The sequence below is a fragment of the Lacerta agilis genome, chromosome 14, assembly GCF_009819535.1.
Source record: "Lacerta agilis isolate rLacAgi1 chromosome 14, rLacAgi1.pri, whole genome shotgun sequence".
Lineage (NCBI taxonomy): Eukaryota > Metazoa > Chordata > Lepidosauria > Squamata > Lacertidae > Lacerta > Lacerta agilis.
In genome coordinates this window covers 12029097-12049124 of record NC_046325.1, presented here as the reverse complement: position 1 = coordinate 12049124, position 20028 = coordinate 12029097, and the positions used below count along the sequence as shown (strand labels likewise).

Below are 20028 nucleotides of genomic sequence, written 5' to 3'. Positions count from 1 at the left end.
ACTGGGACTTCCTTAATTGGCCTGAACCCTCAGGGTCAGAGAGAGGGTGGGGTAAGGTTGGCTGATCTCCCCCCCCCCCCATAGCCCCAAGGAAGCACTTTCAAAGTGCTAGCAGGCTTTTAAAAAAAATTCTTCTGGGTCTGTTGTTACTAGATTCACAGTGACAAAATCACAGCCCTGCATGTCCTCGGAGACAGGGTTGTAACAGCATCACATGACCGAGATGTGAAGATTTGGGATGGCAACACTATGAAACTGGTGAGTAACTTCACACTCCCCTTCCTCTCCCGGTGGGGCATTTATTACATCACACTTTTAGTATGCACACAGACTTAACCTTTATGTTCCAAAACTGGCATGGTTAAGTGTGTTTGGACTAGAGCTGTCCAATAGAGACACACTATAAAGCACATGGTTTCCTGTGAATGGTTAAACTACAATTCCCAGGATTCTTTTGGGGTAGGGAGTCATATCTTGTATGCCTTAGTGGTTGTTGTTTTTTTAACTTGGCTGTCAATTTGCTTCAGGATGTAAATAAAGCACTATGTGTGTGTGTGAATTCAACAAATCTAACCTCTTCCCTATCTTTCATTTCTGTGTTAAAAGCTTTTATCCTAACCCTTCCTTGTTCTCTATTCTGTTTTCTTTACACAGCTGGGCCAGTTCCGATGCCACGGGCCAGTTTCACAGCTCCAGCCTTGGATCAATGCTGACTCTTCCCTTTTTCTCTACGCGGGTGACACTCTGGGCAACGTTTACTCTTTAGAGTGGGGCTCTGTTTCTGCTTGAGGGACGTGTCTTCCTGGGGGGGGGGGGGAGCTCCTGCCAGCTGCCTCTTAAGCCTTTCCAGACACGAATGCAGCTGTTTCACTGCTGCCTCAGCCTTGCCCCAATCCTCTCAGCAGCTGGAATCTGCAGATCCCGCATGGCTTCTTAGTTGATGTGGAGGCTGTGATTCTGTTGCAGCCTATGCTTGCTTAGCAACTGTAGGCCACAGAGCTCAGATAACCATGTGACGAACCACCTTAGAAACCGGGCTGGAGTCTGGGTTTGAGCCAATCAAGCTTTGTAGCTCACCTCTAACCACAGAGGTGAAAAACAAGTTTCGGAAGGGCTAAATCTATTGTGTACTGATTTCCCCTGTGCCCCTTTTGCCTTCAAAATACTGTGATGACAAATTTGCAACCACTGATGCCTTCTGTATAGTGTTTTTATTTTGCTAACGCGCCTTCCCTTACTTTACATGTCAATGAAGAAATAAAATGGAGCAGTGTCAATCATTTTTGTGTTCCTCTGTGCGAAAGAACCTGTACTTAGTAAACAGTGAGGAGCAGCAGAGCTGAGAAATGGCAACGTGGACTGACGCTGCGCTTTGAAGCCTGGATATTGGGCCTTCAAGGCGCATCTTTGAAAGTCCCTGTGCTTTGTGGCAATACTTCAGAAGCTCCTTTTGGCTTGGCTGGGTCACCTTTTTGCTTGTCCCCACGTGACAATCCTATGCAGGTGATAAAAGGGTTTGTGTGACCAAAATTGCCTTTTGGGTAATAAGAGAGACCTCCTGGCCTGAAACTCTGCTTTTAAGCATGGAATGTGGAAGCTGTGAGACAAGAGGCCCCCATTCTTTCGTTGCATGCCTTCCTGGGAGGAGGGAGAGAACATGCCCGTAGAGACTGAGGCCTGCGCCTTTGCAATCCACTGCTTCAAGGGCCTTGAGGCATTGCCTTCCTTCACTTCCTCCTCATCAGAAGAGGCGTGTTACTACTGACTGATATGCAGAAGCAGCAGTTGTGGGCTTAGAAGGGTGAGGAAACAGGTGAAGGACCTTAAACCCAAGGGTGGGAAGGGTTTTTGAAATGACTTTAGAAAGGTTTTGCAGGCCTACAGCCCGCTGCTGCTGCAAGGCCTTACTTGTTCCACCGTCTTCCTTCACTGCCAGCCCTTCCTAACACAACACCATAGCCTGCTTTCTACAAAAGGGCTGCCACTGTCCACTCCCTTAACAAGGCCAGTGTATTAATTCAAGTTTTAAGAAACTGCACACTAGGAATAAAATAAAAGTTCTCAAGTCTCTCAGCTTGAAGGCACTTGAGACGTCAGCTTGGGGGGGAAAAGAGGCCTGTGGTTTTTCTGTTGCCGCCGTCCTCCTCTGCGTTGCCTGCTGAACTTCACCAGAGCTGGTTGAAATTGAAGCGCACCTTGAGGAGGTACTTCATGCGCACCTGCCGTGGGTCGTAGACAATGAACTCGTTGTAGTTCAGGGTGTAGCCGTTGGGGTTCGCCACCCCGGTGTCTGCAGCAGGGCCCAGGGGGACCAGAGCCCCATGGCTGCCAGCGAAGGGAAGAGAGAACACAGTGTTCAGAAATTAATGTTTGCACACAAGCGCCCGGAGTGTTTTTAAACAGAGATCTAGTTACAGGTAGGTAGACGTGTTGGTCTGCCGTAGTCGAAACAAATATATATATATTTCCAGTAGCACCTTAGAGACCAACTAAGTTTGTTATTGGTATGAGCTTTCGTGTGCAAACTTAGTTGGTCTCTTAAGGTGCTACTGGTAGGAATTTTTTTTATTTAATCAGAGATGCATGGAAATATCCTGGTCCACAAATCTCTGCTGCCTTAAGGACAGCCTTTGAATTTTCAGCCAGGTAGGCTTCCTCCACCCACCCCAAACTCACAGTGTCGTGCTGTTGGCCGGGGATGGCGCCATCTTGCCTAGCCCTTTGGTGCAATGTTTGCTGGTCAGCAGTTTCTCCGCTTCGGGGTTTGCCTCCAACAGTTCGTTGCATTCGCCCAGAGCTACCTACGGAGGCGGGAGAGCAGAACCTCAGCCCCAGTTTGTGCATACATCACTTGAATATTTAAAGCAGTGTAGCTGAACTCCTGTAAATGTCCTCTAATTTGAGAAGTGATCAGAGGAAGGAGGAATATGTGGCGGTGATGGGTTGTGGGGATACTGGTTTTACAAGGTTGAGCCCCAGGTCTGTCCCAGGCACATCTCCCCCTTTCCCTTGCACTTTTTAAAAATTAAAATGTTTGGTGGTTTTTTTAAAAAACGTAATCTGTCCAGTTGTCCTGTAAGCAATGTATGGGGTATTGCCATCTCAGCTCACTGCCACCAACTTGCATTTGGATCCCAAAGAGCTCAGAGTGGGGGGGGCATTGTTCTCCCCCATCTGTCTTAATCCCCACAACAACCCTGTGAGGTAGGCAGGGCCGAGAGGCAGTGACTCGGCCCAAGTGGGGATTTGAACCCTGGTCTCTCCCAGGTCCTAGTCAGATGCTCTAACCACTATGGCTAATTTGTACTGAACCAGCAGTTCTTGCCAGTAAGCTAAAGGGTAGTCCAGAGGGTTCAATCCATCCACCGTCTACAGAGCCCATAACACCCTGCTCTCACTCCTCAACCCAGCCAAAGTCTCTCTTCCCCTCCGAAAGTCAGCCCAAACTGGGCCTATACTGTGCAAATTTGAATCACAGGGCTGCCCCACCCCGAGTCTTTTATGTACTTATTTACACTCCAGGAAGAAGAGAAGAAGAGGAGTTTGGATTTGATATCCCGCTTTATCACTACCCTAGGGAGTCTCAAAGCGGCTAACATTCTCCTTTCCCTTCCTCCCCCACAACAAATACTCTGTGAGGTGAGTGGGGCTGAGAGACTTCAGAGAAGTATGACTAGCCCAGGGTCACCCAACAGCTGCATGTGGAGGAGTGGAGACACGAACCCGGTTCACCAGATTACGAGTCTGCCACTCTTAACCACTACACCACACTGGCTCTCTCAGGGAAGGCTAGAGCTGGGGTAAGCAGTTATATTGGACTACAGTTCCCTTCATTCCCTTTTTTGTGTGCATATAAAATGTGATTTTTTAAAATATTATTTAGTTTTCATACTGCTTTTAAACACCTCTAAGTGGTGTGCAAAAAAATAATGAAGAAACAACAGAAAACTTAAAATGAAATATTACAAAAACAGAGTTACATACAAAACCCGGAGCTGATGGGAATTGTAGTCTACATCTGCAGGCACCCCTATGCCCCCTCCCCCCCCCAACGTGGGATGCAGATCTCACCTCCGACAGCAACAGCAGGCCGACGTCTTTCTCGCGGGTGGCAAAGCAGTAGTTGGCACTCTTGGAAGACATGTCAGCGAAGTAGATCCCTTTCCCAAACTTGAAGGGAGGGAAAGGAAGGTCGTTAAGTCAGCCCTGCCACGAGGTGAGCCAGGAGCAACAGGCCAAGAGCTCGGCAGAGGACAAAGTGGGGAGACTCACCATGTAGCCAGTGACGGGGGCTTCTGGGGGGGCCACCCGCAACCCGCGACTCAATATCCCTGCCCAGTTGCCCAGGCGCGATCCGTGCCACAGCAGTGTCCTGAGAAAGGGGAAGAAGCCCAGAGGAGTGACAAATCGCAATGGGGATCTCTAGGTTGAGAGCCAGCATGGTGTAGAGCAGGCATCCCCAAACTCGGCCCTCCAGATGTTTTGGGACTACAACTCCCAGCATCCCTAGCTAACAGGACCAATGGTCAGGGATGATGGGAATTGTAGTCCCAAAATATCTGGAGGACAGAGTTTGGGGGTGCCTGGTGTAGAGGTTACAGTGCTGGGCTAGGATTTCAGGGGGTTGGGCTAGATGAGCCTTGGGGGTCCACTTCCGACTCTACAATTCTAGAACGATATGACTCATGAGAGCCAGGTTCAAATCCCCACTCGAGTCACGAAGCTCACTGCAAGACCTTGGGCCAGTTGCTTGCTTTCGGGCTAACATTGTTGTGGTGTGAGAAAAGAATCATAGCACTGTAGAACTGGAAGGGACCCTGAGGATCATCTTAAGTCCAACCCCCTGCAATGCAGGAATACACAGCTGTCCCATACGGGGATCGAACCTGCAACCTTGGCGTTACCAACACCATGCTCTAACCGACTGAGCTATCCAGGACGGATATGTAGGCCACACTTTTGAGCTTCTTGGAGGAAAGGTGGCCTCTATAAATGCAATTAAAACAGACTCAAGTTGGGTGTCTCTCTCCCCCCCCCCCCAATCCTTCCACTCACCGGTTGGGGAGGTCTGAGCGGAAGGTCGAGTCTGGATCGGAGACCTCCTTGTTTAGCACAAAGGCCTCCAGCAGCGTCATGGTGTAATCTTGGTGGGTGGGAGCATGAGTGGATAACAGGTAGCGCTCTAACACCTGGGAGGAAGAAGAAGAAGAAGAAGAAGAAGAAGAAGAAGAAGAGAGGTTAAAAGCAATAAAAAGGGCTTTTATGGGTATGTCCGTAGCAAAAGGAAGAACAATGAAACAGTGGGGTCACTTAGAGGAGAAGATGGTGACATACGAACAGGAGACAGAGAAAGGGCAGAACTCCTCAATGCCTTCTTTGCCTCAGTCTTCTCAAAAAAAGAAAACAATGCCCAACCTGAAGAATATGGGGCAGATGATTCAGCAGGGGAAACACAGCCCAGAATAAGTAAGGAGGTAATACAAGAATACTTGGCTAGTTTAGATGTATTCAAGTCTCCAGGGCCAGATGAACTACATCCAAGAGTATTAAAAGAACTAGCAGAGGTGATTTCAGAACCACTGGCAGTAATCTTTGAGAATTCCTGGAGAACTGGGGAAGTACCGGCAGACTGGAGGAGGGCAAATGTTGTCCCTATTTTCAAAAAGGGGGAAAGAAAAGACCCAAACAATTACCGCCCAGTCAGCCTGACATCAATACCAGGAAAGATTCTAGAGCAGATCATTAAGCAAACGGTCTGTGAGCACCTAGAAAGGAACGCTGTGATCACTAAAAGTCAGCATGGGTTTCTGAAAAATAAGTCATGTCAGACCAATCTGATCTCATTTTTTGACAGAATTACAAGCCTGGTAGATGAAGGGAATGCTGTGGATGTAGCCTATCTTGATTTCAGCAAGGCCTTTGACAAGGTGCCCCATGATATTCTCGTAAAGAAGCTGGTAAAATGCGGACTAGACAATGCTACCATTCAGTGGATTTGTAACTGGCTGACTGACCGAACCCAAAGGGTACTCATTAATGGCTCCTCTTCATCCTGGAGAGAAGTGACTAGTGGGGTGCCACAGGGTTCTGTCTTGGGCCCAGTCTTATTCAACATCTTCATCAATGACTTGGATGATGGGCTTGAAGGTATCCTGATCAAGTTTGCAGATGACACCAAATTAGGAGGGGTGGCTAATACCCCAGAGGACAGGATCACACTTCAAAATGACCTTAACAGACTAGAGAACTGGGCCAAAGCAAACAAGATGAATTTTAACAGGGAGAAATGTAAAGTACTACACTTGGGCAAAAAAAATGAAAGACACAAATACAGGATGGGTGACACCTGGCTTGAGAGCAGTACATGTGAAAAGGATCTAGGAGTCTTGGTAGACCATAAACTTGACATGAGTCAACAGTGTGATGCAGCAGCTAAAAAAGCCAATGCAATTCTGGGCTGCATCAATAGGAGTATAGCATCTAGATCAAGGGAAGTAATAGTACCACTATATTCTGCTCTGGTCAGACCTCACCTGGAATACTGTGTACAGTTCTGGGCACCACAGTTCAAGAAGGATACTGACAAGCTGGAACGTGTCCAGAGGAGGGCAACCAAAATGGTCAAAGGCCTGGAAACGATGCCTTATGAGGAACGGCTTAGGGAGCTGGGTATGTTTAGCCTGGAGAAGAGAAGGTTAAGGGGTGATCTGATAGCCATGTTCAAATATATAAAAGGATGTCATATAGAGGAGGGAGAAAGGTTGTTTTCTGCTGCTCCAGAGAAGCGGACACGGGGCAATGGATTCAAACTACAAGAAAGAAGATTCCACCTAAACATTAGGAAGAACTTCCTGACAGTAAGAGCTGTTCGACAGTGGAATTTGCTGCCAAGGAGTGTGGTGGAGTCTCCTTCTTTGGAGGTCTTTAAGCAGAGGCTTGACAGCCATCTGTCAGGCATGCTTTGATGGTGTTTCCTGCTTGGCAGGGGGTTGGACTGGATGGCCCTTGTGGTCTCTTCCAACTCTATGATTCTATGATTCTATGATTCTAAGAAGAAGAGGAGGAGTAGGAGTTTGGATTTGATATCCCGCTTTATCACTACCCTAGGGAGTCTCAAAGCGGCTAACATTCTCCTTTCCCTTCCTCCCCCACAACAAACACTCTGTGAGGTGAGTGGGGCTGAGAGACTTCAAAGAAGTGTGACTAGTTGCCCAAGGTTACCCAGCAGCTGCTTATGGAGGAGCAGAGACGCGAACCCGGTTCACCAGATTACGAGTCTACCACTCTTAACCACTACACCACACTGGCTCTCAGTAGGAGTAGGGAACTATCAAAGGAGAAGCAACTCCCCAAATATTTTTAATTTTTTTTAAGCATGGGCAGAGTTTTCCTGGGACTGCCCCCCATGCCCACCCAGTCCCCGTCCCCCACATACTGGGAAGTCAGGGTTATCTCTCTCCAAGGGTCGAATCTCACAGCTGAGGCCGCGATAGTTCCGGTCCAGCGGGTGCTCCTTGTCCAGCTGCTCTGACCGCACCAGTTTAATGGCAGCACGGATCTCGCCGAGAGCCTTGAGGGACAAAAGGGAGTGGCAGGAGCAGTTTCACAGGACAGCAGGACCACCAGCACTACCCAAATTGATCCATCCATGGTGGGCATCTTCTATCTGTCTGTCTGTTTATTGATTGACTGAGGATAGTCTCAACCAGTTCCTTCTCCCACCCCCCCCCATCTGGAATGAGGGGAGTTAGGAGGCTTGAGGCCCAGTCACTTATTGCTCCGAATTTGCATGGGAAGGAAATTCAATTTCCTTTAAAAAAAATATTTACAATTTTGTTGAGATTATTGTTAAAGTAAATAAGAATGAAGAACAAAGAAAGAGTGTGTTATATTATAGCCTTAATTATATCTTATGGGTTATTTTGTTACTGCTGCTCTTCTTTGCTTTTTTTAAAAAAAGTTTTTTTTTTTAAAATGAAATTCCCTTTCCTAGCATGATCTTGGCATTCTGCTGGCCAGATACTCGGGGCATCCCATTCACTCCTCCCCACTTCAGTTGTGTGTTTGCATTCGAGCGTTCTTACCTCAAGCAGCTGGGCCTTTTCCTGCAGCTCCTCTTCTGTGCTGATCAGTGGAGGGGTCCTCAGTCTGCAAAAGGGGACCAGGGTGGGGGCACAGACTTTAGGAAAGGTTGCAGAAACGAAGGGGAGGGGTATATATATACATGCATTGGGTTCTGCACTCCTACAAACACTGTTCTGCACTTGCAAAGAACTGGTCGTGTGGCAGCAACTGCTCTCTGCAACTCCCCAGTTATGAAATATTAGGCAGGTACCTTCACTGTTGATGTTTTCAACAGCTGCTACAAACTTTGTTAAGGAATGCCTACCCACGTTGGGAATTTTACCATATACAGGTGAAACTCGAAAAATTAGAATATCGTGGAAAGGTTCATTTCTTTAATTCAACTTAAAAGGAGAAACTAATATATGAGAGAAACTCATGGCATGCAAAGCGAGATATGTCAAGCCTATGCTTGTTATAATTGTGATGATTATGGCGTACAGCTGATGAGAACCCCAAATTAACAATTTCAACTTTGGGGTTCTCATCAGCTGTGCGCCATAATCATCACAATTATAACAAGCAAAGGCTTGACATATCTCGCTTTGCATGTCATGAGTCTATCTCATATATTAAACTCCAGTAGCTAATGAAAACACAATTGCTTACATAAATGGACTTTTCCACAATATTCCAATTTTTCGAGTTTCACCTGTATACTTGGTTTAAAACTGTTGAGTTTATCTGTATTTTGGTACACGTTATTCTAGTTTCTAGCGCTTGATTTGATCAATATTTTCTTATGTGTCCATGTAAAGCATGTAGATTGTTGTTATTGACAACTTAAAAAGTGCCTGGTGGGTGAGGCGATTGGTCCTTCTGCATGCACACCGTGGCAGGAAGGTGTGGGGAAGGCATATATTGCATGATCGCGAATGACTTGGGAAGTGGGTTGAGAAGCACCAAATATTTGTGGGAGGAGATGCACATTGCTGTACAAAGTTTTGAGTATAGAGAGACAACAGAGTCCCATCCCTGAGCCACAGGGAGCCCAAGGTAAGGAGGGTTTCCCCTGCCCTGGCAGCACTAACCCGAAATCATGGGGAATCCGTGTGTAGAATTCATTGCAGGCCTCCACCAGGGCACGGCCGGTCTGCTTCCGCTTGAGACACGCCTCTACCTTTTGCAGGGATTGGTACCCTGCGCTGATCTGTTCAGCTGTCAGCTTTCCTGGAGGGGACATGGGAGAGAGAGAGGAACTCAGCCGAGGGTGTTTCCCGTCTGCCAAAAAAAGTTACTGGGCTTTATGCTTAACACGCCCAAGCATGCAGCCCATTTTAAATGAAACGGAAAGCAACAATTCTCCCAATGGTGTAGAGCAGTGGAATTAAAATAGCAGCAGCAACAACTTCTCAACCCTCCCTTTACACTTTGCCGCTGCCAGTATTGTGGGGGAAGGAGAAAGAAAGGGCAAAAGTCTACTGGCGGCCATGAGAACTGCAGCGTGACGACATCCTTAGGGTTTTATTATATAGCATAAGACATTTGTTTCCAGATTTCACTCCAAACATAAGAAGAGCCTGCTGGATCAGGCCAATGGCCCATCCAATACACAGTAGTCAACCAGATGCCTGTGGGAAACCCACAAGCTGGATTCCAGCACAAAAGCACTCTCCCCTCTTGTGGTTTTCAGATTTCTGTATTAAAAGATTTCCTCTTTGCCTCTCTTCTCTCTTTAGAGCTCCTGAACTAAGTTATATATCTATAAAAGTGACAATTTAGGGCCACTTGCCTAGAGGAGCCTTCTTGGTGTCATACTTCATCTCCACCACCATTTCCTCCATGGTGCGGATGCTGCAAATCAGCTCCACCAAGGCCTGAACTCGTTGGTCCAGCTGTGACACAAGCTTGGGGCATGAGGCTGTCTTCTGCGAGGCAGCTTTCTCCTCATTCTGGAAAGAATGTAAAGCAAAAGATCATGAGGCAGAGCGTCCTTCAGCCACAAGACCTCCCCTCCCTGCTCTTTCCCTCCCTGAAGTCTCACTGAATCACTGGCTTCATAGTCCAGGTGGAGAATATCATATTTGCCTGGAACCTTCTGGAAGCTGCAACGGTTGGTCCACTCATTCTTGGTTTTGTCCAAAAACCTAAAAGAGGTAGAGGAAAGAAGACGCAAGACCAGTTCAAGGAGGGCAGGCGTTGGATTGGATGGGGGGAATACCTCCAAATTTTCCAATGTGACTCACTTTTTGGTGAAGACGTCTTTGGCTTTAGCTAAATCTCCAGCACAACTCACAAGCGCGTGCTGACCCGGCTTACCAACTGAGAAGGAAAGAGACAAAGAGAGAATGAGTGAAGGCTAAAGGGGGGGGGAACCACTGCAGAGTGTGGGACAGTGGAAGAGACGTGTTGCTTTCTGGAGCTGAGAAGAAAGTCCAAGAGCCGTGGCTCCAAGGGGTGGTTTCTACAGAGCAAAAACCACACATTTTGGAATGGGGGAAGCAGGTAAGAACTACTTTGCTATACGGAACCAATCCAATGCTCTGTCTCCGACAGTGGTCAACCAGATTGCTGGGGCAAAGCTCACAAACAAGACTTGAAAGTGAGATTTCCCATCTTGTTGCAACCCATCATGAGCAACCAGAGGTTCAGCTTTGAGCAGACCCTTTGAAATCAACGCAAGTAGGCGAGCCATGTCTATTGATTTCCATGGGGCTACTCTGAGCATGACTAACTTTGGATGCAACTCCAAAAGTTATACAGCCTCTAGGGGCTCCATCCTCAGCGACTGTGCCTAAGAGCCACTGAAGGTTCATCCAACACAAATGTGTCATACGATTGCCCCCAAGTTCCCTGTCCCGACTCACCACGCCCCCAACGCATCCAGACGCTGTAGTTCCGGGCTCTGTCATCCTCCAACAACTGGATTAGGTAGTATTTGTTGTTGTTGAACTGGAGGTTTGTCTGGGAGGAACCAAGGAGAAGGAAGATGGTGAGAGCAGATCAGTGGCAGCAGCACCCCATGTATTGAATACCCCTCCCTGGAAAAGTTCATCTGGTGCATATGTTATAGTCATGCCTAGCCCTGACCTGGCACGGGGTCCTTGGAGGACAAGCCAGATACTCCACAGATTGAGGAACTTGAGGAGTGTCAGGGAACTGTCCCCGGTGCAGCGCAAGGTGGTGGAAGGGCTCTCAGGATGCTACAGAGAGCCACGGTCGCATCTGGCAGCCGAGGGAGCAGCAAGGCTTCGAGCGGGGAGGGGCAGGCTTTTCAGGGTATGGAGGGAGAAGGCTCTGAGGATGCTGAAGAGCCCTCGCACTCCTCTCGCTCAAGGGACGAGGAAAGAGACACGCCGCTTCCGGCGGCCCAAAGGCGTCGAGGAGTGAAACGAAAGGATGGGAGGCGGTGTTTCCGTATACCAAAACTCTTCTGTTGGGGTCAGAACCGGAAGGGGCCATTCCCGGATTCTGACGGCGCTCGATACAGACATGAACTTATTAGCTCTGCACTGTACATAGTTTGCACAATAAAACTCTTAAAGGAAACTCGGAGTTTTGCCTGCTTACTCATGAGCAACCAACAGAGGACCTTACAAGGAGCGAGCAGGGTCCCCTAGAACCACAACTGAGTGGCTCTCACTGAAGAACACTTGCAGCTGTCAGAGGAAGGGTGGAGCCACTTCTTGTTCTCAAATAACTCGAGACCCCCCAAAAGCTCCGTATCTGGGCTGTTGTGCAATTTTAGAAAAGCGTCTCCCCGTGAGCAAGTGATGCCGTCCCTTCCCAAGCGAAGTATACCATACCTGCCCTCCCCGCACCTGTTTAATCTTCACACCAACCCTACAATGGTAGCTTAGGCAGAGAGACTGGCTCAAGGTTTGTGGCGAAGTGGGGATTTGAACACAAGTCTCCCCGTTCGCTTCCATCACCCTGCGCTATACAGGCATCTAGTTTAACTATCCATTAAAATGCAGGTGAAAAGAAGCCTACAAGCCCACTTACCTGATTCAACATCACATCGTAAACGTCGTCTCCCTCACAATAAACATGAGCCTTGTTTGGGAAGGAAGAGCAGCAGTAAAGAGAGAAGAAAAAAGAGGGTTATTTTCCAGAATGAAATGATTAGAGAATAGCATGAGCAGGGCTGGCGAACCTTTTTAAAAAAATTTAGCCCAGAGGCATCGTGCTACTGAGTTAGGTTGACTGGCCAACTGTTGTGGCCCAACATGCCTGTTCTTAAGTCCTTGGTAAGCTTTTACTTCAGAATGGAGGTACTTGTCGCCATTCCCCGCCACCGACCTTGTTGTTGGGCTCCAACTGCCACCAGCCCTGGGGCAATTATGTGGGAATTTGTAGTCTGGAAATATCTGAAAGGCCATAGGGGAGGCCCATCCCAGTTACTCGAAGAGTAGTACAATACAGTGGTACCTTGGTTCTCAAACATCTTGGTACTCAAACAACTTGGAACCCAAACATTGCAAACCCGGAAGTAAGTTTGCGAACTTTTTCCGGAAGCTGAATGTGCTTCGTTTTGACTGTTATGCTTCCGATTTCAGTGTTACGCTTCCGATTTCAGTGCCGCACTTCTGTTTTGAATGTTACCCTGAGGTCTGCCCGTTTTTGCTATTTATTTTGCCTTTTTGTTTTTGTGGCTCTTTATTGTTTGTTTTTGTGACTGTGTGGAACCCAGTTCAGCTACTGATTGATTGATTGTGTGTGTGACTGCAGTACATTGTTTATTGCTTTCGTTTTAGGGATTGGTGGTCTTGTTAGATAGTAAGATTCATGTTAAATTGCTGTTTTAAAGGTAAAGGGACCCCTGACCATTAGGTCCAGTCGTGTCCGACTCTGGGGTTGTGGCGCTCCTCTCGTGTTACTGGCCGAGGGAGCCGGCGTACAGCTTCCGGGTCATGTGGCCAGCATGACAAAGCAGCTTCTGGCAAACCAGAGCAGCGCACGGAAACGCCGTTTACCTTCCCGCCACAGCGGTCCCTATTTATCTACTTGCACTTTGACGTGCTTTTGAACCGCTAGGTGGGCAGGAGCTGGGACCGAGCAATGGGAGCTCACCCCGTCACAGGGATTCAAACCGCCGACCTTCTGATCAGCAAGTCCTAGGCACAGTGGTTTAAGCCACAGCGCCACCTGGGTCCCTGTAAACTGCTGTTTTAGGGGTTGTTTTAAATTGCTGTTTTAGGGGTTGTTTTTAAAAGTCTGGAACGGATTAATTCATTTTGCATTACTTTCTATGGGAAAGCACGCCTTGGTTTTGGAAAGCTTTGGTTTTGAAACGGACATTCGGAACGGATTAAGTTTGAGAACCAAGCTACCACTGTAAATTAAAAACCGCCTCCCTTCTGTTTTTGAACGCGTGTTTTATATGTTTTCAGTCAGGAGGGACTGCTATTATGAGGCTTAGCCAAGGTGGGGCTCTCCTCCAAATCCCTTCCGCCCCAGACTGACAGGCCGATGGTCAGGAATGGTAGTCTCAGCAAACTAGAGGCCAACGGTTTTCCACCCATGCCAGTAGGTGCCTTACATTGTCCAGCTTGGCAGAGCATTCTGGATCCACGGGTGCTTTCCCCTTCACTATCAGTGTCCTCACGGCCTCTGCAGGGGAAAATGAGGAGGTGGGTTGGATGTGCCGATTAAATTCACCCCAACCCCTCACAACCTTGGCATCCACAACACTACTATCTAGCCTCTTAAGAACCTCAGCATTTCTTAAAAAGACACACGGTTCTAGTTCCCAAGAGCGTTAATGCCGAGATGCTTAAAATCAGGCAGTACGTTCCGGCAATAAACACACCCAGCAGCCTCCTGGGAGAGATGCTTCAGTTCATGCTATGAATCACCACCTGCTTGTATCCCCCAAGGTCTGAGTTGCTAGGCTCAAGTTGTTGGGGGATTTGGCTGACAGGCCGATCTACTAAGACCCGTTCCCCTTGGCCGTTACCCTTGTTATCCGCCTCTCCTTGAGATGCTGCGCTGTCCCCTCCGCCCCGGGGCTTCTTAGCAGGAACGGGGTTTTCGGTGCCCGAGATGCTGTCGCTTGGCTGGGATCCTCCCTCCTCAGTCTCTGCAGCGTCTGAAAGAGAGAGAAAAGCCCAGGGTGGAGCAGGCCTGCTGGTTGCAGGTTCTGAAAAGTGTAAGAGAGATTTGGGGAGGCTATGAACTGGTTCTACCTTGGCATAAATATATTCCCATCTATTTATCTCCCACACCCCCCCCTTTTTTTCGTATCATTTTTATTAAGTCTCCAAAGATATTTCAAAACATTTACCGTCATATACATTTTTAAACAAAGTTCCCTCTTGACTTCCCACCCCTCCTTTCCTGATTGTTTTTTTTTTACTTCTTTTTATTAGCTGTTTTATAACAAATATTTTTTTCCAAAATTTTATTGATTTTTAATATAACACAAATAAGAACACTACACAAAAACTACATACAAACAAAAACACAATAAAAACAATATAACCAAATGCAAAAACAAAAATAACTATTTAGACCTACCTAATTTTCTATGTAACATTGTAGGTTGACTTCCTCTCATCCTCTCTGACTGCTTTCCTTGTAAATCATCTTCAGTAATTTCCTTACCTTTTCATTTTCTATCTTAAAACTCTAATCAGTTTATCTTATTTTAACTGCCTTATCATTACTTCCTATATTACCAAATCTCTTCTAACTACTATATCTGTAACAAAATAGAAAATTCTTTCCAGTAGCACCTTAGAGACCAACTGAGTTTGTTCTTGGTATATCTGTAGCCTACCAATTTCTACCTATCTGCATTTAAATACTTATTTTATCATATTTTTCATATATACTTTAAATTTAATCCATTCTTTCTCCACCGCGTCGTCCATCTGGTTTCGGAGTTTCCCAGTCAGTTCAGCGAGTTCCATATAGTCCATAAATATTTTGTTGTTGTCTAAACTCTGCTACCATTAATTTTTTCAGTAATCCACTGCTTATTTTTCAAATCCTGCCAGCGACTTCATATATGGATGATAATTTGATGTATAATCCATCAGTGGTTTTCCATTCTTCCTTAAACACTTTGTCAATATGTCCTCTCGATTTTGCTGTTAGTTTTGCCATTTCAGCCCCGCCCCCTCTCCATTATGCACCCGGGCAATGAAAAGGCATTAGTGGAAGGGAAGGGAACATTTTGGCCTGGCAAAAACATTCAAGGTGGGTGCAAAGCTGCAACACAGGGAGAGTCCTACGGGCATGCTAGCTAGGTCCACAGGCCTGAGATTCCCAACCTTTCTTGTTGGCCTTTCTTGTAACGCTGCTCTGAAGCCTCAATGAGGACTGGAAGAATGCAAAGTATTATCACTAACATTAAACCCTACATCCTTGTACCTGACTCCCTGCGTTCCATCAGACGTTCAAACCCGGTCCGGCTGTTAGTCTGCACCATGCGGGCTGTGTCCAGCTTGTAGCGTGTCCGGCCAACCATCGCTTCCACTGCTGGTTCTCCGTGTCCATTCCTGGCTGCCTGCAGGGCCAGGCAGGTGTCCGCAGGGTAAGGAAGCCACTCGCCTTCTTCGTCTCCTTGCCAGCACCAAACAAAATCTGGGCCAGCACGGTAGCAGGGAGAGAGCAGAGGAGGAGAGAAGATGAAGAAGAGTTTGGATATCCCGCTTTTCACTACCCGAAGGAGTCTCAAAGCGGCTCACATTCTCCTTTCCCTTCCTCCCCCACAACAAACACTCTGTGAGGTGAGTGGGGCTGAGAGACTTCAAAGAAGTGTGACTAGCCCAAGGTCACCCAGCAGCTGCATGTGGAGGAGCAGAGACACGAACCTGGTTCCCCAGATTACGAGACTACCACCCTTAACCACTACACCACACTGGATCTCTCGGTCAAAATGGGCAAATGAGCACGTGCCCAGAGGAACCCTTGCCTTCAGGGCAAAGGGCACATGGGGGGGGGGCTTTGATGGTGCTGGACTCCAACTCCCATCAGCCCCAGGCAACATGGTCACGAATGACAGACACTGTAGTCCAACACGGTCTGGAGGGCCACATGTTCCTCATCCCTGCGCTAAAGGCCAAACCGTGCGGTGATGTCCCCACAATGCCCAACGAGGCTCTGCAACCCAACATGGGATGCATTTAACCTGCTGACACACCCCTGTCCGCACTGAGCAGCAAACCTGTCTTGCATTTGGAGTGTGACGCTGTAGGTGGTGCTGCAGCCAGGGAAAGCACAATGAAAAGCACTTTGCGTTTTATTCCAGGAACTCATGGTGGGATCCATGGAGGTCCCCAGGATGTCTCTCGTCCATGCGCCGACCAGACGGACCGACGTGTTCGGCTTCCTCACGGCAGTTGCATCACTGCATGACTTCAGACCAGACCCCTGGAAGCTTCCAGCGTTTAAACTACAAATGGGACTTCACAGCAAACCCCTTTGAAGGCACACTGCCAGCGCCCAAGTGACTCTTTCGAAGTTTTGCCTGATGTCACAAGGGCATCAGGTGACTGACAGGTGTGTGGCCATGCCCATCTGTCAAAGTTGGCCCCTGGGAAAGGAAAGAATCTTGGTCCGCTGGAGGCGGGATCCACTAAGAAAATGCAAGAAAATTAAAAGTCTGCTCACGAGAATCCTGATCCCGCACAGCCGCAGCCACACGCGATTCCAGTCCCGTCTGTTTATTCCGTTGCAGCATCTTGCGCAGGTCCACACAGGATTCGCCGATGTCCACAGAGAGCTTCCCGGCTCTGTAGGGAACACAGAAGCCTCCAGGGTCATCGCCCTGACTCAATTCGGCCTGCCTTTTCCATGTTGGGGGGGGGGGAGGACAACAATGGGAGCACCAACGTGGTGAAGGGGCCTGGCTCAGTGGGAAAGCATCTTCTCCACATACTGAGAGTGCCAGGTTCAATTCCTGGCATCTCCAGGTAGTGATGGGGGGCGGGCCGGGACCCTGCCTGCCAGTCAGTGAAAACAACACTGCCTTAGATGGACCAATGGTCTGGCTTGGTATAAGGGAACTTACCAGGTGAGGAATGATGGGAGTTGTCATCCAGCATCCAGAGCAGCCTTTCTGCCCCCTCCCAAATGTTGTAGGACTACAACTCCCATCATCCTTAGCTACTGGTCAGGGATGATGGGAGTTGTAGTCCAGCAGCATGTGGAGACCCAAGCTTGAGAAAGGTTGATCTGGAGTGCCACAATCCCCAGCATCTCCAGATAGGGACCCTCAACCTCTGGAGAGATGCTGCCAGCCAATGTCTAGCGACCCAGTGATCCGACTCCCAATATTAAGCAGCTTCCTGCACTAACTCACCGGGCTGCCTGGCTCAGGATCTCGCTCTGCTCAGGAAAGAACTGCTGCCACCTGTTGCCAGGGGTCTCCCACTCCCAGCGCAGCTCCAGCTCAGCCCCGGCAGTGCTGGGCTCCCCGTTCTGGCGCTGGGGGGCCTTCCGCTTCCGTCTCATCCCTGAGGCGGCGTCAGAGCGTGCAAAGAAGGCCGAGTTGACACCTCACACAATCACCTAAACGAGGAAGCCGAAGTGTCACTGGGGGTCATTGCAGATGACCTCTACCGCAAGAAGATGCCTCATTCTGGATAGCTCAGTTGGTTAGCATGTGGTGCTGATAACACCAAGGTTGCAGGTTTGATCCCCATATGAGACAGTTGCATTGCAGGGGTTGGGACTAGGTGATCCTCAGGTTCCCTTCCAACTTTACCATTCTATATTTCTTCACACACAGGCTTCAGAACTACATGCCTTACTATGACAAATACTTAAGAGTTTTGTCGCACCTTATATAGACCAAAAAAATTATTACAGCAGAAGCCATCGAGGGCTAGAGCCCACTTAGTCATATGTGTGGAAAGTTTATCCTTGCTTGTAGCACCACTTCCTGCTTGGGGAAGGGGCGGCACTCAGACCAGGCACAGCCAATGGGGCTGTTCTGAGTGGGCACAGCTTCATGCCTCGGATTGCCTTTCTGCCAAGGTTTCCCAGGCAGGATGCAATTTTAAAATACTAAAACAAATGATGCAAAGTCCTCTCAGGCTGATGGCACAAGCTCCCTGGCCTGGGCTTTCCCTCAGCTCTTAAGGAATCCCAGGGGAGCATTGTGGGATGATGGTTCTGTCAGGAGCCGGTGGTATGTACTCCCTAGCTGTATTGGGTCAGGCCCTCCTCCTGACTTCACTCAGACCTTTCTGAAGCCTGCGCCTATTCCCCTCTCTCTGGGTCCCATAGTTCCCACTAGGAAAAGGAAAAAGAAGAGGAGCAGAAGTTTGGAAGGGGGCTCCTTCCTGGGCTTGGCAGACGCCCAACGATGCTGGCCTCTGGTGCCAATGCTGTTCAGATATACATGCACAAGGACAGGAATTGTAAACATGGTGGCCGAAAGGTACTGAAATGAAACAAACACAGAAATGTCACAAGCCGTAACTCTTGCACATCACTGCCTTTGCGGCCCCGATGTTCACAATTCTTATGTACAACAAGCACACACAAGCAAACAATTGCTGTTATGTTCACACAAGACGGCGTTTCATGCACCCAATGAGGTGTCCACGAAAAAGCTCCTGCTGCAATAATCAGGCTGGTCTTTCTGCCGGGTTCCCCCCTGTGCTTTATCTACCGAATTTCACCAACATTCATCTGGCCCCGGAGGACTGTTTCAAATCAGCTGCGGTGAAATGCATTCGTCACCATGCCCTCGAGACACCATTTCCGCCCCACTGTGATCCCGCAGATAAGAAACCCGGCTCCGGGGAAGTGCGGATTCCTCAGCCACCGCGACCCCGCAGCGCGACCAAACCTTCCTAATCGTAATATAAACTGCAGATATGGTGACAATCAGTCAATCAGCCGGTGCGCGTTATTTCCCAGGACCCACCCCTGGCTCTTCTGGGGCTGAGCTCTTGATCTGAATCGCCCTACCCGATCTGGCCACTTAACTCCCTCCAGCCCACTGAGCCTGCAAGCAAGCTGATGATCTGCCTCCCGCTTCCTATTATTATTATTATTATTATTTTAATCCACCGCTCTGTGCAATATTTTCCATCGATTTCCCTCCCTATTTGTGCATTAACACCCCCCGCTTGAATAGGCTGATCCGCTTTTCCAACTAACCTGTTCCGCGTTGCTTTCTTTTCTTTTTTTTTTAGCAGCTATTACGCGGCTGCAAACGGCGCCTTTTTCCTGCTCCCGGGGAACGTTCCAGCCCCTTTTTACTTCATTTGCATACGACTGTTTTGCATGTTACGCCTCCGGCGAATCGATAAAAAGCAACCTGCGCGCGCACGCGTAGGGGCCCGCTCGTTAGAAGCTTTCGCGCCATTGAGGAGGCGGGGAAATGCAAATTAAGAAGCGTTGCATGATGGTCTCCGCTCACTGTTTAGCATCATCACCACCACCCCGGTGTTTCTTTTATCCCGCTATTATTATTATTTTTTACACTTCCGAGATTGCGGCCAGGAAGGACCGGGCCAATATATGGATTCCAATAGAATGGATTCTCTGCACCATGATCTCATTGGAGACTAGATACCGGACACTATATATTGGAATGAGGCTTCACTTCCCGTCAGGCTGGGCGGAAGCTCTCCGAAGAGGCCACGTGCTGGGTGTCTGTCACCCTTGTTGCGCCTCTGGGAAGGTCTGAGAGAAGGGCCGAGCACCACCCTAGCAGGGTGCCGCCTCTTGGAGGTGGGTGAGTCCCCAGCGATTCGGGTCCCGGCGAAGTCCCAGATTGGGCAGGAGAAGCCGGAAACGGGGGAACTCCGCCCCCTTCCCGCGGATGCCTCCGTGGCTCGCTTGGGATTTGGGAACGACTCACGGCCAGCGATCTTGAGTACAATGGGAAGAGGTGAAGCATAAGCGAACAGCCGCTTCATAACCCAATTCAGACTAGTCTCCATCCAGCATTTTCCAGTTTTCAGCATTTAAAAATGGAGTGATAATTTTTATTTTTAT

At 48.5% G+C, this 20028-nt stretch overlaps 2 protein-coding genes across 3 annotated transcripts in view; one reads left to right on the top strand and one right to left on the bottom strand.

Moving 5' to 3' along the window:
* The window catches only part of TEP1 (telomerase associated protein 1), a 57750-nt gene extending 56947 nt beyond the window's left edge, over positions 1-803 (top strand). The window contains exons 54-55 of the mRNA XM_033168898.1: positions 154-258; positions 655-803. Of these exons, the coding sequence (XP_033024789.1) occupies positions 154-258; positions 655-789 (240 nt within the window). The 3' untranslated portion in view covers positions 790-803. The remainder of the gene's footprint in view (positions 1-153; positions 259-654) is intronic.
* A 1328-nt stretch (positions 804-2131) lies between these two features.
* PARP2 (poly(ADP-ribose) polymerase 2) lies at positions 2132-19270 on the bottom strand. Of its 2 annotated transcripts, XM_033168896.1 has the most exons (19): positions 19186-19268; positions 17375-17583; positions 16684-16805; positions 15442-15654; positions 14024-14155; positions 13607-13677; positions 12070-12120; positions 10932-11028; positions 10311-10386; positions 10109-10211; positions 9857-10016; positions 9156-9294; positions 8085-8148; positions 7436-7570; positions 5056-5189; positions 4273-4372; positions 4072-4170; positions 2677-2801; positions 2132-2325 (listed from the first exon to the last, which is right to left on the bottom strand). In XM_033168896.1, the coding sequence occupies exons 2-19, from the start codon at positions 17524-17526 to the stop codon at positions 2166-2168; spliced, it is 2133 nt and encodes a 710-aa protein (XP_033024787.1). In that variant the 5' UTR covers positions 17527-17583; positions 19186-19268; the 3' UTR covers positions 2132-2165. The 2 variants fall into 2 exon arrangements, with proteins under 2 accessions (XP_033024787.1, XP_033024788.1); XM_033168897.1 differs by lacking the exons at positions 2132-2325; positions 4273-4372 and having other exon boundaries at positions 19186-19270.
* Positions 19271-20028: the final 758 nt, after the last annotated feature.

What these genes read in the sequence shown, in the direction of transcription:
- PARP2 (XM_033168896.1), bottom strand. Translation starts at nt 17,526, where the DNA reads ATGAGACGGAAGCGGAAGGCCCCCCAGCGCCAGAACGGGGAGCCCAGC. An exon ending in CACCAAGAAGGCTCCTCTAG is followed by an intron (nt 9,295 to 9,856) that starts GCAAGTGGCCCT and finishes TGTCCCCTCCAG; the next exon opens with GAAAGCTGACAGCTGAACAG. An exon ending in CCGGCCAACAGCACGACACT is followed by an intron (nt 2,326 to 2,676) that starts GTGAGTTTGGGG and finishes CTTCGCTGGCAG; the next exon opens with CCATGGGGCTCTGGTCCCCC.